At 42.1% G+C, this 17,744-nt stretch overlaps 1 protein-coding gene across 1 annotated transcript in view; it reads left to right on the top strand.

Annotated features, from left to right (window-relative positions):
* The window catches only part of nomo (nodal modulator), an 89,422-nt gene extending 87,908 nt beyond the window's left edge, over positions 1-1,514 (top strand). Inside the window, exon 31 of the mRNA XM_060840423.1 lies at positions 907-1,514. Coding sequence (XP_060696406.1) covers positions 907-1,038 — 132 coding nt within the window. The 3' untranslated portion in view covers positions 1,039-1,514. The remainder of the gene's footprint in view (positions 1-906) is intronic.
* The last annotated feature ends 16,230 nt before the right edge of the window (positions 1,515-17,744 follow it).

Here is a 17,744-nt window from a genome sequence, read left to right as displayed (position 1 = left end):
CTGTTGAATTTGATCTCCTAAAACGCATCAGCTCACACTTGTCTGGATTAAATTTTATCTGCCATTTCTCCGCCCAACATTCCAACTGATCTATGTACTGCTGTATCATTTGATAACTTCCCCATTACCCACGACTCCACTTAATTTTGCGATGTCTGCAAGTTTACTACTCCGACTACTTACATTTTCATCCAAATCATATATAAATGACAACAGAAGTCCCAGTACTGATCATTGCAGAGCACCAGTTCCAGTCAGCAAAACACCCTTCCACAGCTCACCTCTGTCACCTATGACCAAGCTAATCTTTTATCCAACTTAACTTCTGGACCAGCCTATCATAACAGACTTTGTTAGATGTTTCAGTCAAGTCCACAGAGACAACATCAACTGCCATACCTTTACCAACCACCGACTGCCGGACCCTTACCAACCACCAACTGCCATACCCTTACCAACCACCGACTGCCGGACCCTTACCAACCACCGACTGCCGGACCCTTACCAACCACCGATTGCCGGACCCTTACCAACCATCTTTACCAGTCCCTCAAAGACTGGATAGGTTTGTGAGCCCTGCTTTTCCCTAACATGCCCATTCCTTACCAGGCATGAGTAAAAGCATGGAGTTTTGAGGCTGAATTAAGATCAGCAATGATTGTATTAAATGGCAGAGCAGACTTGAGGAGCTGCATCGTACTTAAGTTTTTATTGAATCCTGGCTTACCATTAGGATTTCCTGCTAATACTTAATCAGCTGTAAGTTAACTCATTATTTGATAACCTTCCTCTTTATTTGAAGTATGATTTAAATTATAATTTCATAATTTAAACTTCATTCTCATTTATATGTCAGTTGAGTTGTATTAAGTAATAACGGACGTGTTTTTCCCTTTTCCTCTGCAGCTGATCCCGTTGCTAACGCAGTTGATAAATCGCTTACAGGGTGTGAGGGCACTCAGTCAGGGTGGTTTAGATGGTGCAAGCCAGGAGGATGCAAAGAGACAAGCCAAAAGGCTAAAGACCAGACGCACATGAATACGTGTGAAGACCAGACGCACATGAATACGTGTAAAAACCAGACGCACATGAATACTTGTGAATGAACTGGCTGAGTTTTATGTCAGATCTGCACATCTATAAGGTCTGTCATTCATTATCCGGTTTGTTTAGTTCACCTACCCTCCAGGATTGTTAATTGTTCGTCATTACAAGTTTCGAGTCTGGACTTTTACTGCTAACCTCTGCTGATTTGAACTAAAATTTGTTTTATGTTAAAATTTGGGATTACATATGTATGTTTTTGATCCATGATCGGGATTTAAAGATTTGAGAAACACGTTAGTTGGGCTGAATTTTGATCAGAAAAGATGTTAATTTATTTTCATTGTTGTTCAAACTCACTCGAAAAGCAAAGCCATTGCCATGCAATCAATGATGCCTGTTTTATAATGTACTGTATATTTGAACTGAGCCATTTTGATATGTGGTAAAATGTGAGTGTTTGACAAACAGCTGTGGTGCTTTATTGAACACACTAGCAAACTGAAAGGAGTCAAATCCTACATTAAAAAAAGTCAGTTTTGCTTCCATGGTGAACAGTGAGATTCTGGATCAATTCTTCTCAATTTAGCAAGGATTGTCACCTCACTTCAGTTAAAACCTTAAGAGTTATCTCCCTTTGACACAGGAAATCTTTTGAAATATTAGTTTGTCTCTTTGGGAAGTGTCCACTGACCTCTTGGTTTATTGTAAATCTGTTTTATTCTGTTACACAACCGAGCCCGTGACAGAAGACCGTGCAATGGATTTTATCTTGAAATTCTTTGCATTTTCGTTTGCTGGCAAAATGCTTGAGAAGGTGAGGAGCAGGGATTTGTATTGTATTGCATTTGTGTAGCGTTTTTAGTCATAAGGTGCTTCACAGGAGTGTTATAAAACAAAGTACAGGGATTTACAATTCATCCAGCACCCTCAGGACCGGGCCAGTGCCAGACTTTGGATATTTTGAGATTTCAGGTTGGCTAGTTTGGACTAGAGTAGGAAAGGTAGAGGTCAAAAGGCATTGGGTGAGGGGGATAGAGCAGTTTGTAATATGGCAAAGATAGTAACTAGCCTGGAGACACTTTGTGCAATTGTCCAGTTAAGTATTTTTTGAAAGAAAATGCATTCAGTTAGAATTGATGCATGGATAATCATAAAATTATCAGCTTTTCAGATGCTGTCAGTTGTTGGGTAGCCAGACTTGAGCTGCTCTTACCTATAGGACATCAAGTCACACAGGAAGATGATCAGTCTGGTCAAAAACAAGGCCAGCATTTGTTGCTAATGGTTGAAAGAAAGTCTTGAAGAGAGGTTGAGAGTGTAAGGAGGCAGTTGAAGGCACAGCCATTAATGGTGGGTAATTGCATTTGTAAATACCCAAGAGCCAGAATTAGGTGATTGCAGGTATCCTGGAGTACTGCAGGGCTGGAGGAGATTAGAGGTGAGGAGTGCCACATTTTTGAGGGTTTGGAAAATGTAGATGCAAACTTTAAAATGTAGACTTAATGTAAGCAGTGAACACAGGTGATAGATGAGCAGAAATGTTGCGAGTTCAGATATGGGTGGCCGAGTTTTGAATTATTGTGTTTGAATAAGGGTAGGTGATGGCCCAGTTGTATTGTTGCTAGACTAATAATCCAGAGCTCCATGTTCCAGGAACCTGAGTTTGAATCTCACTGTATCAGATGGTGTAAAATAAAAAATGACTCCAGAATTAAAAGTCTAATGATGAAATCATTGTTGATTATTATGAAAACCTATCTAATTGTTCCCCAGGAAGCATCCAGTCTCAGCATTGTGGTCGACACTTAACTGTCTCTGGAATAGCTGAGAAAGCCACTCCATTGTATGGACCATGGCAAAGAAGGGACTGAAACAAGATGAACTGCCTGGCCTTGACTAAAACAACGGGAGCCCATGGCCTGTTGATCCTGCTAAGTCCTCCTTGCAAACATCTGCCAAAATGTGGAGAGCTGTATCACACACTAGGCAAACAACAGCCTGACAGAGTCATACTCAGGGAATCATACCTTACATGCAGTCACACTTATGTTCCTATGCAACACATCACTATCCCTGGATATGTCCGGTCCCACTGCAGAAGTGGCAGCACAATGGTATACTGTTGGGAGGGAGTTACCTTGGGAGTCCTCAGCATTGACTGCAGACCCCATAAAATCTCATGGCTTCAGGTCGAACATCAGAAAGGAAGTGTCTGCTGGTTGTCACAGCCTCCTTCGGCTGATTAATCACTGTCCTCCATGTTCAACAGCACCTTCTCTGCTAACTGGGACAGACGTTGACCGATTTAACATCTCAACTGGTCAACTATGAGTACCATCAGCAGCACAAGTGTTTACCTAGCATCGCTATCAAGCCAGGAGTCGATCCCTGGTGTAATAAAGAGTGCAGGAGGGTATGACAGAAGCAGCATCAGACATAATGGGGAACAAAGGGTCAATCTAGTGAAGCTACAAAACAGGGCTGTTGAGGTTGGGCCATTGAGTATATTCAAGGCCAAGACTGACAAATTTTTAATCATTAAGGGAACTTGGGTAACGGGGAAAAGTAATGTTGAAGATAATCATAGTCATGGTCCTATTGAATGGCAGAGCAGACTCAATGAGCCAAATGTGAAAGGATGGTGTCAGATTGGTTGGTTTTACCAGAACAATTCTTGAGAATGAGTGTAAACTGTGAACATCTGTTGGTTAAATGGGGAATGGAATAGGCCACCCTGCAGTCTGTTCCACACACTCCTCCTCTCCCTCTGTCTACAGCATATATATTTCAAAAACGGTTTTCCAGCTCCTTTCAGTGAAGAAGAGTCAAACTCGACTTGAGACATTAACTCTCTCTGTCCACAGATACTGCCAAACCTGCAGAGTTTTTCCAATGCACTGGTTTTATTTTGGATCTCCAGCATCTGTGGGGGGTATTTTGTATTTATTTTAATGGAAGAATCTTAGCACTCCAAGGACAGAGAGATTTGGTTATAGAGGTTTACAGGACATTAAAGGCAACACTTAACTTAGAGGCCATAAAAGGCCAATGGTGTGCCAGGTTTTAACTAAAAAACTGTGGAATATAAAGGCCAAGAAGTTAATAACTTTAAGTCCTGTATTGTCTTTTTCTGCCATTGCAAGGTGAGAGAGGGTGTAATGCAGATTCACTGGAATACTGCCTGGTATCAAGAAGTAGATCGGAAAATGTAAGTCCTTTGTCATGAGAGAAATGTAGGTTCTGAAAGGTTCAAACGTGATACAAACGGACATTTTGTAGTTGGGTGGCATCAGCACAAGGTTAAATGGAAGAGATTTAGCACAAAAGGCAGGAGAAACTTTCATCAGAAATTTGAGGTTGTACAGTTCACTTCTATGGTTACAGGTAAAGCATAAACAATGTCAATATTTTAGACAAGATTGACTAACGTAGTAGATGAAGGAAGAGGGGTTGATGGGCTGTTGGGAATAGAATATGTAAATTGGACTAGAAGTGTTTGTTTATGTGGAGTATAGGTGTTGACATAATCTCAGTGTTGCTACGTTACATCTTCACTATATTTCTGTGATTGTATCTTCCAGCAAGAATGACGCAGTAATGCATGGGATTTAATCATCACTCAGATGCCAGCAGTGACCTTGAGAGAGATATCTGGTTTTGGCAATAATTTTCAATTTCTCTCTGGCCACAGAGGAGGTACCAGGGGATAGGTGGACAGCTAACGTGGGACCGTTATTCAAGTAAGGAGCAAGGGATAAACCAAGAAATTACAGGCCGGTCAGTCTAACCTCAGTGGTGGGGAAAACTATTGGAAGTAATTCTGAGGAATGGAATTACTCTGCATTTGGAGAGGCAGGGATTAATCAAGAGCAGTCAGCCTGGTTTTGTTAAGGGTGAGGTCATGTCTGACCAACTTGACTGAAGTTTTTGAACAGGTGACCAGATTTGGAGCCGAGGGCAATGTATTCAGAGCAGTCTGCATGGACTTCCACAAGCCTTTTGATAAAGTCCCACATGGGAGACTGATAACGGAGGTAAGAGCCCATGAGATCCAAGGAAATTTGTAAAATTGATCCATGGTTCTGAGTGATAGGTAGCGGAGGGTGATGGCTGAGGGATGGTTTTGTGAGTTGGATCCAGTGGGGTCCCACAGGGGTCAGTGTTGGGGCCCCTGCTGTTTGAGAAATATGTAGATGCTTTAGACTTGAGTGCAGGGGGATTGATCAATACATCCATAAATGATTCAAAAATGGATTGTAAATAGTGATGAGGAGAAGAGTATCATGGTGAATGGTAGGGCCTTAAGGAGTGTAGTGGAACAGAGGAACCTTGGAGTTCAGGTGCACGGTGCTCTGAAAGTGGAGTCACAGGTAGACAGGGCAGGGAAGAAGGCTTTTGGCACACTGGGTATAGAAGGTGGGAAGTTATGTTTCAGTTTTACAGGAAATTGGTGAGGCTGCACTTGGATTATTGTGTTCAGTTTTGATCACCTTGCTTTGTAAGGATGTTGTTAAACTGGAAAGCATGCAGATGAAATTTACAGGGATAATGCCAGAAATACTGAATGTGAATGAAGACTAAAAGCAGGTATTTCTTTTAGTACATTCATGGGTTGTCAATGTCACTGCCTGAGCCACCATTTATTACCCTCAAGAAGGTGGGGGTGAGCTGCCTTCTTGAACTGTTGCAGTCCATGTGCTGTCGGTAGATTCTCAATGCCCTTAGGGAGGGAAATGGGATTGGAAGAGCCACAATCTACATATCAACTGGCCAGCCTGAAGTCATTTTCAGCTAATGATCCAGAAATTTGATCTCTCAAATTTTGAGAGATGAGCAGCTGCTGTAGATGACGAATACACTGCATAATGGAGCTGTGGATCCTCATTGTGCGCATGTGTGGCCACTCTGCAGCAGGGATCCCTTATCCAAGGTTCTAGGCTCCAGAATAGCTTCCAAAATGAATGCAGGACTCCAAAGAAACCTGCTGTGTTTAAATCACTGGCCGTGTTGAGGACAGACATACAGAAATAGAACGAGAAAGTGTAGATTTATGGTGATTAAAGTTGGCAAACTCATATCTGTTCAATCCAGCAGTCCTGCTGTGTTGATTACAGGGGTGTTGGATAATGTCATTGCATCAGTACATTGGAAGTCTGTATTTATTGACCTGGCACAAACCAAAACTGCACTCAATTCTGACTTTGGAGGTAGACCATTAGGATTCAACAGTCAACCAGCGGGAAAACACTTTGTTCACACTTGGCCTAGAGATAGCCAGCACAATACACAATACACAACACACCATGTACTGGAAGGGTTGGTAACATTTGAGTTCATCAGTTCTTTAACCTGCCAACTTTGGATTCCTTGGGACCAGCCTGTTAAAACAGAGGTTCAGGTTCATTGACAAGTCAAGGGGATCTGTTAATATCTGAAGATAGCACTAAATGTTTAGCATAGAATCCCTACAGTGTGGAAGCAGGCTATTCGGCCATTGAGTCCACACCAGCCCTCCAAAGAACACCCACCCAATCCCTAATTTCTCATGGCCAGTCCACCCAGCCTGCACATCTTTGAACTGTGGAAACCACAGCACCCACAGGAAGCCCATACAGACGCGGGCAGAATGTGCAAACTCCAAATAGACAATTACCCGAGGGTGGAATTGACATTGTGAGGCAGCAGTGCTAACCACTGAGCCACTGTGCTGCCCCATATGATGTGGTTGATTAGTCCATCGATAATGCCCTGCTCTTTGAGGATTCTGGCCAGATGGCAAATATGCAGTGCTCCTTTGTTCTGCTAACCATTTACAAATGGGAAATCTGTAAAGTGACATGTCTGGGCAAACAAGGCATCTGTTGCTACGTAACTGAAGTGGACAGAAATTGGACAAAGTGGTTGAAGGAGTCTACCATGCAGTGCTCATTTTCTAATGGCACTGAGTGTTTGCATTGTCACAGTATTATTGGACTATCCATCCTTTACATGTTTTGGAAGCTTAATGATCCTTTTCACATCTGGGGCACAGGCTGAGTGTGCCATAGGCACATGTTTCATGGATTCGACCTTACACACATTTCCAGCATCTGCAGCCCTCACTTTCTCCCTGTGCAGGATTTTGAGCCTGTTAGTATAAATTACCGGCATCCAGTACACATTATTTTTGCAGGTATGTCACGTCTCATTATAAGTTTTATAATTTACTGATTATACTCACCAAAGCTTGAGTATAACGATACATTCTGGGCAGTGGCAAGGCTATGGGTAGGTACCAACAAACGGGGCAGAATGAAAACCATGATGAGAATTTTTTAAAAGATTTGATATTTTAAAGTCATTATCCTAGAATTCCTACGGCTGGAAGCAGGCCATTTGGCCCAACAAGCCCACACTAACTCTCTGAGGATCATTCCACACAGCCTCACCTCCTACCCTTGCATTTCCCATGGCTCTTTCATCTAACCTGCACTTACCTGGGCACTATGGGCAATTTAATGTGGCCAATGTACCTAACTGCATATCTTTGGACAGTGGGCAGAAACCCACACAGACGTGAGGAAAATGTGCAAACTCTGCACAGACAGTCACCTGAGGCCAAAAATGAACCCAGGTTCAAGGTGCTGTGAGGCAGCAGTGCTAACCACTGAGCTGTGCGGTAGATGCAATCTGGCTTGTCTCTATATCTCTGTTATGAAGTTGAAGGTGTGTATTGTATTTTTTAAGTGAGAGTGAATGTTGTTCTGCACTGAGAGCTTACAAGCACCTGTCATTTGACTAGCTAGCAGTCTCAGAGTGTAATGGAAAATTGAAAATATGTAACATTTGGCTGTGAAGTAGATACCTGAGTTGATTGCTGTTTTGACCATTCAAATTTAACCAATCAGTTTAAACGATGCCTCAGGATACTAAAACCCAGTAGAGTTTGAATTTATGATTTGCCAACATTGAGCCAAAGAGACAATTCGATGTTAGGGGTTTGAAAAAGGCAGGCAGTTTGAAAGTCAATCAGAATACAGGTAGTCCCTGATACCGAAAGTAGAGCGTTCCCAGAAAACCTTTCGAAAGTCGAAAATGAGATAAAGTGAAGGTGCATGATTTTTGTGGGAAAAAGTATCGCCGTTTTTCTTAAAAGTGAAAGTCCTCTTTGGATTCGCGAAAACCGGTTCTAATGTAGGATTTTGTAAAAGTGAAATTGTATAAAGCGAATATTTGAAAAGAGGGGGATGCGTGTAACTGCCGTCATGAGAGAGAGAGACCCAAAAGACTGAAACCCTCTCTGTCAAAGGTACCTTTCCATATGAAACAACTTCACGGTAAGAAGCAAGACGAGGACCCTGGGAGACTCAGCCAGATACCAGTGATGACAACCGCTGTGTGGTTTTGAAATTAATTTGATGTAATTTTAATAAGAGTTTTATTGGAACAGCATATTGTAACAAAAGTTGGAGGAAGATAATCAGTTAATGGAAGAATTGTGAATAGTTGTTTAATGTTCACTTTTAGAGTTAAAGAATAAATTGACATTTTCTTTTACTAGTGGAATTTGGGAGTTCTCTGCCACTCCTGTTTTAACAGATTATCAGGCGAGGTGAACTTTTCTGGGTGGACAATGTTGAAAATCACACAACACCAGGTTATAATCCAACAGGTTTATTTGGAAGCACTAGCTTTCGGAGCGCCGCTCCTTCATCGGGTGGTTGTGGAGAATAAGATCATGCTCACAGAATTCATAACCAAAAGAATCCAGTGTCATGGAGAAGTGATACAGTAAGCAGTCTTAGATTAAAACTGTCATCTTTCATTAAGGGATATGCTGGTTTCAGTTCTTTGCTGTGTAAATCCCAGAACTACTTTTAAATTACATTCTCAAGACAGCTCAGCTTTGTAAACAATAGAAGTGAATTCTGTCTGTGTCTCAAATCTGTGTCAGACTGACAAAACCCTCTGTATAGTTTTACAGACTTTTACATGGATTCATGCATTTTTTGAGCAAAATAAAATGTAATTCTGCAAAAACAAATTCAACCCTAAGCTTATATGTGTACACATGTAGGAGCGACGGATTGGTGTATGTGAGTACACGTGATAGAGTGGGTATGTGTATATGTAAGCTTGGTTAAGTGCGAGTGTGATGGAGTTTGTGTGAGAGGGTGTGTGTGTGTTGGTTTGAGTGCGGGGTGTGTATGTGTGTGCATATGAGGGAGAGCTTGTGTATGAGGGAGGGTCTGCATGGTTGTGTGAGTAGGTAGGAGTGTATGAGAGAGTGTGTATTGTGCAGTGGGATCACCTGTAGTGGAACATGAACCCAAAGTCCTAGTTGAGTACATTCCCATGGGTACTAGACTTGGCCAACAGTTTCTGGGTGCAGAAAGTGAGGACTGCAAATACTGGAGATCAGAGTTGTGTGTGGTGCTGAAAAAGCACAGCAGATCAAGCAGCATCCAAGAAGCAGGAGAATCGATGTTTCAGGCATAATCTCTTCATTATGCAGATAATCTTGATGAAGGGCTTATGCCTGAAACGTCGATTCTCCTTCTTGGATGCTGCCTGACCTGCTGCGCTTTTCCAGCACCCCACACTTGACTCTGAGCTTTTCTGGGTGTTTGGTTTAATTAACAGAAGGGCTCACTCCTGTGTGGTAACCGTTTGGGGCCTCTGCTCTGTGATTTGGACAGATTTAGACTGTCCCAGTCTGGGATTTGGACAGAGTTGAACAGATTTGGACTACGAAAGTTCCAGCAGATTTAAGCACACACCGACTAGTGTCTTAGATCTTTAAGTAAAACAGATGAGACAATTTGTTTAATTTTGGTTGCTTGTGGTTTCTTAAATTAAAAGTGAGGGAAATGGCTCTTGAGATTGCTAAAGAGGTTCTGGGCTTTGAAGATGATTGCCAAATTTGCCAAGAATGTTTAGAAAGACAGAGAAGGGTCATACTTTTAGAATTAGTAACTAGGTTAGAATTGGGTCTAGGAGGAGAGAGTGAGGTCTGCAGATGCTGGAGATCAGAGCTGAAAATGTGTTGCTGGAAAAGCGCAGCAGGTCAGGCAGCATCCAAAGAGCAGGAGAATCGACGTTTTGGGCATCAGCCCTTCTTCAGGAATTCCTGAATGCTGCCTGACCTCCTGCGCTTTTCCAGCAACACATTTTCAGCTAGAATTGGGTCTAACCAGGGACAAAAGGAAAGTTGAAATTGTAATGGAGTTAGTCAAGTACTAAGGAGTATCAGAGAAATGGACAAGTGCAGTAGCTGATTAGATTACTTACAGTGTGGAAACAGGCCCCTCGGCCCAACAAGTCCACACCGACCCGCCGAAGCGCAACCCACCCATACCCCTACATTTACCCCTGATGAAGGGCTTATGCCTGAAACGTCGAACTTCCTATTCCTTGGATGCTGCCTAACCTGCTGTGCTTTAACCAGCAACACATTTTCAGCTGTGATCTCCAGCATCTGCAGACCTCATTTTTTACCCCTACATTTACCCCTTACCTAACACTATGGGCAATTTAGCATGGCCAATTCACCTGACCTGCACATCTTTGGACTGTGGGAGGAAACCGGAGCACCCGGAGGAAACCCACGCAGACACTGGGAGAACGTGCAAACTCCACACTGTCAGTCGCCTGAGGCAGGAATTGAACCCAGGTCTCTGGCGCTGTGAGGCAGCAGTGCTAACCACCGTGCCACCCACTAGCGTTAGAAAAACCTAAATACAATTGAGGAAAATGGGGTTAAAAGATAAAGAAAGGGAAAAAAGTAATGAAAGAAGAGAGAGGAGAAGGAAAGGGAGAGAAGGTTCTTAGATGAGCACAGAGAAAAAGAGGAGAAAGGAAGAGAGAATTTGAACTTCAGAAGTTGCAAGTTAGTCAGAAAAGTCAAGTTAACAGGATGGAGATGAAGACAGAAGCTAGTGATGTATGCAAGTATGTTAAAATATTGCCACATTTTGATGAGAAAGATGTTGCATCCTTTATTTCATTTGAAAAATTGGCTAGGCAAATGTAGTGGTCAGAGGACTCGTGGGTAAGGCTGGTTCTGACGGAGCTGGTAGGCAGAGCGAGTCAGGTATTTGCTGTGCTGTCAGATGAAGGGTCAAGAGGTTATGCAGAGGTCAAACAGGCTGTTTTGAATGCTTATGAAATGTACCAGAAGTGTATAGACAGCAGTTCAGAAACATAAGGAACCAGGTCAGGCTTATGTTGAGTTCAAAAGAATTAAATATTAATAATCAAATATAGTAATTTTGATAGTTGGGTGCAGCCCTTAAAAATAGATAAAACCCATGAGGCTCTAAGATTATTCTGCAGGAGGAGTTTAAAAACTCACATCCAGATCTGATAAGAATTCATGTGGATGAATAGAAAGTTTACGAAGTTAGAAGAGCAGCCTAGGTGACAAATGAATAGACATTGGTTTATAAGGCAAAGTTTAGCTTAGGGCAAGAACTTCATCCTGTGAGGGATAGAAATTGGGAGAAGGGGAGATCCTATACTATAAAACAAAGAGTGGAGAACACTGGTAATAGTTTACCACAGGTTAAAAAAAGAAGCCCAAAGGGTGGAAAGGAGTTGAAGGGCCTCAGGTGTTTCCACTGTAATGGAGTGGGACACAGAAAATTACAGTGCTGGTGGTTTAAGAAGGACACTGGGAAAAGGTGTTTTCTCTGCCAGAAGGTAAAGTCACAGTGCTGGTCGTTAAGGAAAAGCACTGTGGGAAAAGATATGGTAAAAGAGGCTAAGCCAGTGGCATTTGTGAAACTATTAAAGGAAACAACAAGAAATGTCGCGGAGCTGCAGGAGAGTGCACATCCTAGGTAGGGGCTGGGTATTGAATTAGTGTCTGATCTCTTTAAAGATTTCACTCCTGTGGGTAAAATTTACTCAGAAAGCACAGGTGGAAAAGGGAAAAAAGTTACAATTTTGAGAGATACAGGATCTGACCAGTCTATAATAGAGAGAAGTGAACGTATTTACACTTTTTCTAACCTGTTACCTGAGAGAGTGATAATTTGTGGGATAGGTAGACAATTTTAGTGTTCCCCTATGTAAGATCAGGTTGGAGCGCCAACTCCAGACTGGGGAAGTAACAGAGGGAGTCATTGACAGAGCGTCAGTTCCAGGAGTACAGTTTGTTCTTGAGAATGATTTAGCAGGATCCAAGGTGGGAGTGACATCCCTTGATATGGAGAAGCCAAAGGAAGACCAAGGAACTGAGGAGTTAAAAGAAAAATACCCTGGAATTTTCCCAGACTGTGCAGTAACAAGATCCCACGATCACTTGTCACAGGACAAAGCAAAAACTAAAGAGAAAGATTGAGGAGTTGAGATTCAATTAGTGGGCGCTCTGTTTGACATAATGGTGCAGGAAAAACCTGAACTGGCAGAGATGCAGAAATGTTCAGTCCTGAAAGGTTAATAGACTTACAACAGAAAGACAAGGCAAGGTATGGATTGAGGATTGGCTGTCTGACAGAAGGCAGAGAGTTGGGATAAAAGGTTCTTTTTCGAAATGGCAGCCGGTGACGAGCGGTGTCCCGCAGGGTTCAGTGTTGGGGCCACAGCTGTTCACGTTATATATTAATGATCAGGATGAAGGGACTGGGAGCATTCTAGCGAAGTTTGCCGATGAAGTTAGGTGGACAGGCAGGTAATACTGAGGAAGTTGCGAGGCTGCAGAAGAATCTAGACAGTTTGGGAGAGTGGTCCAGAGAATGGCTGATGGAATTCAATGTGAGCAAATGCGAGGTCTTGCACTTTGGAAAAAAGGTTTCTTTGTTCAGCAGCACTCCCTAGGACCTTACCATTAAGTGTATAAGTCCTGCTAAGATTTGCTTTCCCAAAATGCAGCACCTCGCATTTATCTGAATTAAACTCCATCTGCCACTTCTCAGTCCATTGGTCCATCTGGTCCAGATCCTGTTGTAATCTGAGGTAACCCTCTTCTCTGTCCAATACACCTCCAATTTTGGTGTCATCTGCAAACTTACTAACTGTACCTCTTATGCTCGCATCCAAATCATTTATGTAAATGACAAAAAGTAGAGGGCCCAGCATCAATCCTTGTGGCACTCCACTGGTCACAGGCCTCCAGTCTGAAAAACAACCCTCCACCACCACCCTCTGTGTTCTACCTTTGAGCCAGTTCTGTATCCAAATGGCTAGTTCTCTCTGTATTCCATGAGATCTAACCTTGCTAATCAGTCTCCCATGGGGAACCTTGTCGAACGCCTTATTGAAGTCCATATAGATCACATCTACTGCTCTGCCCTCATCAATCTTCTTTGTTACTTCTTCAAAAAACTCAATCAAGTTTGTGAGACATGATTTCCCACACACAAAGCCATGTTGACTATCCCGAATCAATCCTTGCCTTTCTAAATACATGTACATCCTGTCCCTCAGGATTCCCTCCAACAACTTGCCCACCACTGAGATCAGGCTCACCGGTCTATAGTTCCCTGGCTTGTCTTTACCGCCCTTCTTAAACAGTGGCACCACATTTGCCAACCTCCAGTCTTCCGGCACCTCACCTGTGATTATTGATGATACAAATATCTCAGCAAGAGGCCCAGCAATCACTTCTCTAGCTTCCCACAGAGTTCTCGGGTACACCTGATCAGGTCCTGGGGATTTATCCACCTTTATGTGTTTCAAGACATCCAGCACTTCCTTCTCTGTAATATGGACATTTTTCAAGATGTCACTATCTACCTCCCTACAGTCTATATCTTCCATATCCTTTTCCACAGTAAATACTGATGCAAAATATTCATTTAGTATCTCCCCCATTTTCTGTGGCTCCACACAAAGGCCGCCTTGCTGATCTTTGAGGGGCCCAATTCTCTCCCTCGTTACCCTTTTGTCCTTAATATATTTGTAAAAACCCTTTGGATTTTCCTTAATTCTATTTGCCAAAGCTATCTTATGTCCTCTTTTTGCTCTCCTGATTTTCCTCTTAAATATACTCCTACTTTCTTATTTCTCTTCTAAGGATTCACTCGATCTATCCTGTCTATATCTGACATATGCTTCCTTCTTTTTCTTAACCAAACCCTCAATTTCTTTAGTCATCCAGCATTCCCTATACCTACCAGCCTTCCCTTTCACCTTGACAGGAATATACTTTCTCTGGATTCTTGTTATCTCATTTCTGAAGGCTTCCCATTTTCCAGCTGTCTCTTTACCTGCGAACATTTGCCTCCAATCGGCTTTCGAAAGTTCTTGCCTAATATCGTCAAAATTGGCCTTTCTCCAATTTAGAACTTCAACTTTTAGATCTGGTCTATACTTTACAATCACTATTTTAAAACAAATAGAATTATGGTTGCTGGCCCGACAAGAAGATGAGACTATTTCATTGGAGTCTTATGTTACAGGCGTTTAATTTACAAATTGTAAATGTTGCGGGTTGTAAAAGTGTGATAGCAGGTGCATTATCACGGATTCAAAGATAAAGTGCAGATAAGATTGAACAGATTCCAATGATTGTGCAGAAATTAATGAATTTAGATTAATGACCTATGTATTTCATTGTAATGGGATTAAGAATTAGAAAAAAAAGAAGCGATCTTTTCATTGTGATGGTTCAATTTTTCTTATTGGGGAGGTGTTACGAAGTTGAAGATGTATACTGTCCCTTTAAGAGACAGTGAATGCTGTTCTGCACCGAGAGCTTACAAACACCTGTCCATTTGATTAGCTAGCAGTCACAGAGTGTACTGGAGAATTGAAAATATTTAACATTTGGCTGTGAAATGGATACCTGAGTTGATTGGCTAAATTTGAATTGTTATCAAAACAACGATCAGTTTAAATTATGCCTCAGGATACTAAAACCCAATCGAGTTTGAATTTATTATTTGTCAACAACGAACAAATGAGACGATCCAATGTTGGGGGTATAAAAAAGACAGACACTTTGAAAGTCAGACAGAGTAACTGCCATCATGAGAGAGAGACCCAAAAGACTGAAACACTTCCTATCAAGGGTAACTTTTCATATGAAGCATCTTCACATGAAGAAGAAAGACAGGATCCAGCGAGATTCAGCCAGAAGAGGAAAGACACCGATGACGACAGCCGTGGGTGTTTTTGAAATTAAGTTGATGTAATTTAATAAGTATTTTATTGGAACAGCATATTGTTATGGAGTTGGAGGCAGCTAATAAGTAGTTAAGAGAAAGGGGAACTTAAAGTTGTGAATAGTTGTTTTTTAGATTAGAATTCCTACAGTGTGGAAACAGGCCCTTCAGCCCAACAAATCCACACCAACCCTCTGAAGAGTATCCCACCCAGATCACTCCCCTACACTATTACAGTACACTACCCCTGACTAATGCACCTAACTTACACATCCCCGAACACATTGGGCAATTTAGGATAGCCTGTTCACCTAACCTGCACATCTTTGGACTGTGGGAGGAAATTGGAGCATTCAGAGAAAATCCACGCAGATACGGGGAGAATGTGCAAACTCCACACAGACAGTCACCCAAGGTTGAAATTGAACCTGGGTCACTGGCGCTGTGAGGCAGCTAACCACTGAGCCACGGCACATTTTTTTAATGTTCACTTTTAGAATTAAAAAATAAATTGATATTATTTTATTTAAGTAGTGGAATTTGGGAGAGATCTGTCACTCATATTTTAACAGATTATGAGGCGAGGTAAGCTTTTCTGGGTAATGCTTTAATTAACAGAAGGGTTCAGCCCTATGTCATAACATCTTACCATTCTATGTTCTCCTTTGCAAAAATGTTTGGCATTTTGTCACATGTTAAAAGCAGCAATAATTTAAAGGGTTGACAAAATTTGAGTTCACTTGCTTCTGAATCTATCAAGCTGACTATAGTCCAACCAGTCAGCACCCTTTTCTCATTGTTGGTCCCTTTCTCAGTTGGTGTTCTTGCATGAGTGTCCTGATGAAACAAAATCATAGAATCATATGGAAACAGACCCTTCGGTCCAACTCGTCCATGCTGACCAGCTATCCCAAATAATCTAGTCCTATTTGCAAACATTTGGCCCATATCCCCCTCAACCCTTCTGAGTAATACACCTAAATGCTGTTTAATCCACCATTTCCTTTGGCAGCTTGTTCCTTACATGCATCACCCTCTGCATGAAAAAGTTGCCCCTTAGGTCCCTTTAAAATCTTTCCCCTCTCACCTTTAACCTATGTCCTCTAGTTTTGAACTCCCCTACCCTGAATGGAAAGCTTCAAACTCCTGTCTTTTTTCAGTTGTGCTTAAATTCTGTAGAACCAAACAATTATTTATTTTTTACATTGCATACAAATTGGATGTACAAGGAAAGTATCAAGTAGAATGTAAATGAGGATAAATGTACATTTGATAGAATATTTGCCATTGTTTTCCTCCTGTCTTCTTCCTGAAGTCACCAGACTGTCTGCACCCTGGTTGTTAGTGATTTGTCAATTCAAACTGGAACTCCATGAACAAACATATTAATTTGAACCCTATTTACCAATCTCTCAGAAAATGATATCACCCACCACAACAAACCGAGACGCATAGATAGCAAGCAAGACAGAACACCAGTGCTTCACCAGATGCTCACTGATGACGTTGCCTAGCACGGTGACGAAACATCTGAGAACAAACCTACCAGCTCAGCGAGCAAGCTTACTACAGGTTTTAGTATTCATACTTTACCATTCTAACTGATACACTCCTGTGTCGCTGTAGTTTTTGGAAAGGTTAGGAAATCGATATGATGGTGACAAAATATTGAAGTGAGTAAGATTATGCCAAATTGTAATTTAATCCTGAAGTATTGCCTTAAATATTTTCAGGTCTTGTTTACAACATTCCCTCGGATTATTTTGATGGCTGTGCAAATCTCCAAGGTATGTGCACATGACAGTGGTTTCCCAAAGTGCAACATTGGCACACCAGGCGTGCACAGGCTCTCTGAACAGCTACATGGCCGTGTCCATTAGACAGAACCTTGCTCAGCTCTTGTTCACACATTGGCACAACCCATCTTTGGATTCAGTGACACAGGGTGATCACTGTCCACCCTCGTGGACAATTGAACATAACAGCCAGGGGGAGGAGTATTTTGGGATTTATTCATTGGAGTTTAGAAGATTAAGGGGAGACTTAGTAGAGATGTACAAGATAATACATGGCTTGGAAAGGGTGGACGCTAGGAAATTGTTTCCATTAGGCGAGGAGACTAGGACCCGTGGACACAGCCTTAGAATTAGAGGGGTTCAATTCAGAACAGAAATGCGGAGACATTTCTTCAGCCAGAGAGTGGTGGGCCTGTGGAATTCATTGCCACAGGGTGCAGTGGAGGCCGGGACGGTAAATGTCTTCAAGGCAGAGATTGATAGATTCTTGTTGTCTCGAGGAATTAAGGGCTACGGGGAGAACGCTGGTAAGTGAAGTTGAAATGCCCATCAGCCATGATTGAATGGCAGAGTGGACTCGATGGGCTGAATGGCCTTACTTCCACTCCTGTGTCTTATGGTCTTATGGAGTAGGCCATTCACCCTCTTCCACCATTGAATACAAACATGATTGGCCTCATCTTCACCTTCCTGCCCGCTCCTCATAACCCTTTACTAATTAGAAAATTATCTCCTCCTCAAATGTATTTATTGTCCTGGTGTCCACTGCACTCTTGGTTGTGAAATCTCTCGATTCATGATCCTTTGAGAGAAG

The sequence above is a fragment of the Hemiscyllium ocellatum genome, chromosome 20 (genome assembly GCF_020745735.1).
Source record: "Hemiscyllium ocellatum isolate sHemOce1 chromosome 20, sHemOce1.pat.X.cur, whole genome shotgun sequence".
Lineage (NCBI taxonomy): Eukaryota > Metazoa > Chordata > Chondrichthyes > Orectolobiformes > Hemiscylliidae > Hemiscyllium > Hemiscyllium ocellatum.
The sequence above is the reverse complement of the archived record's forward strand: the minus strand, read 5'-3'. Positions and strand labels throughout refer to the sequence as shown.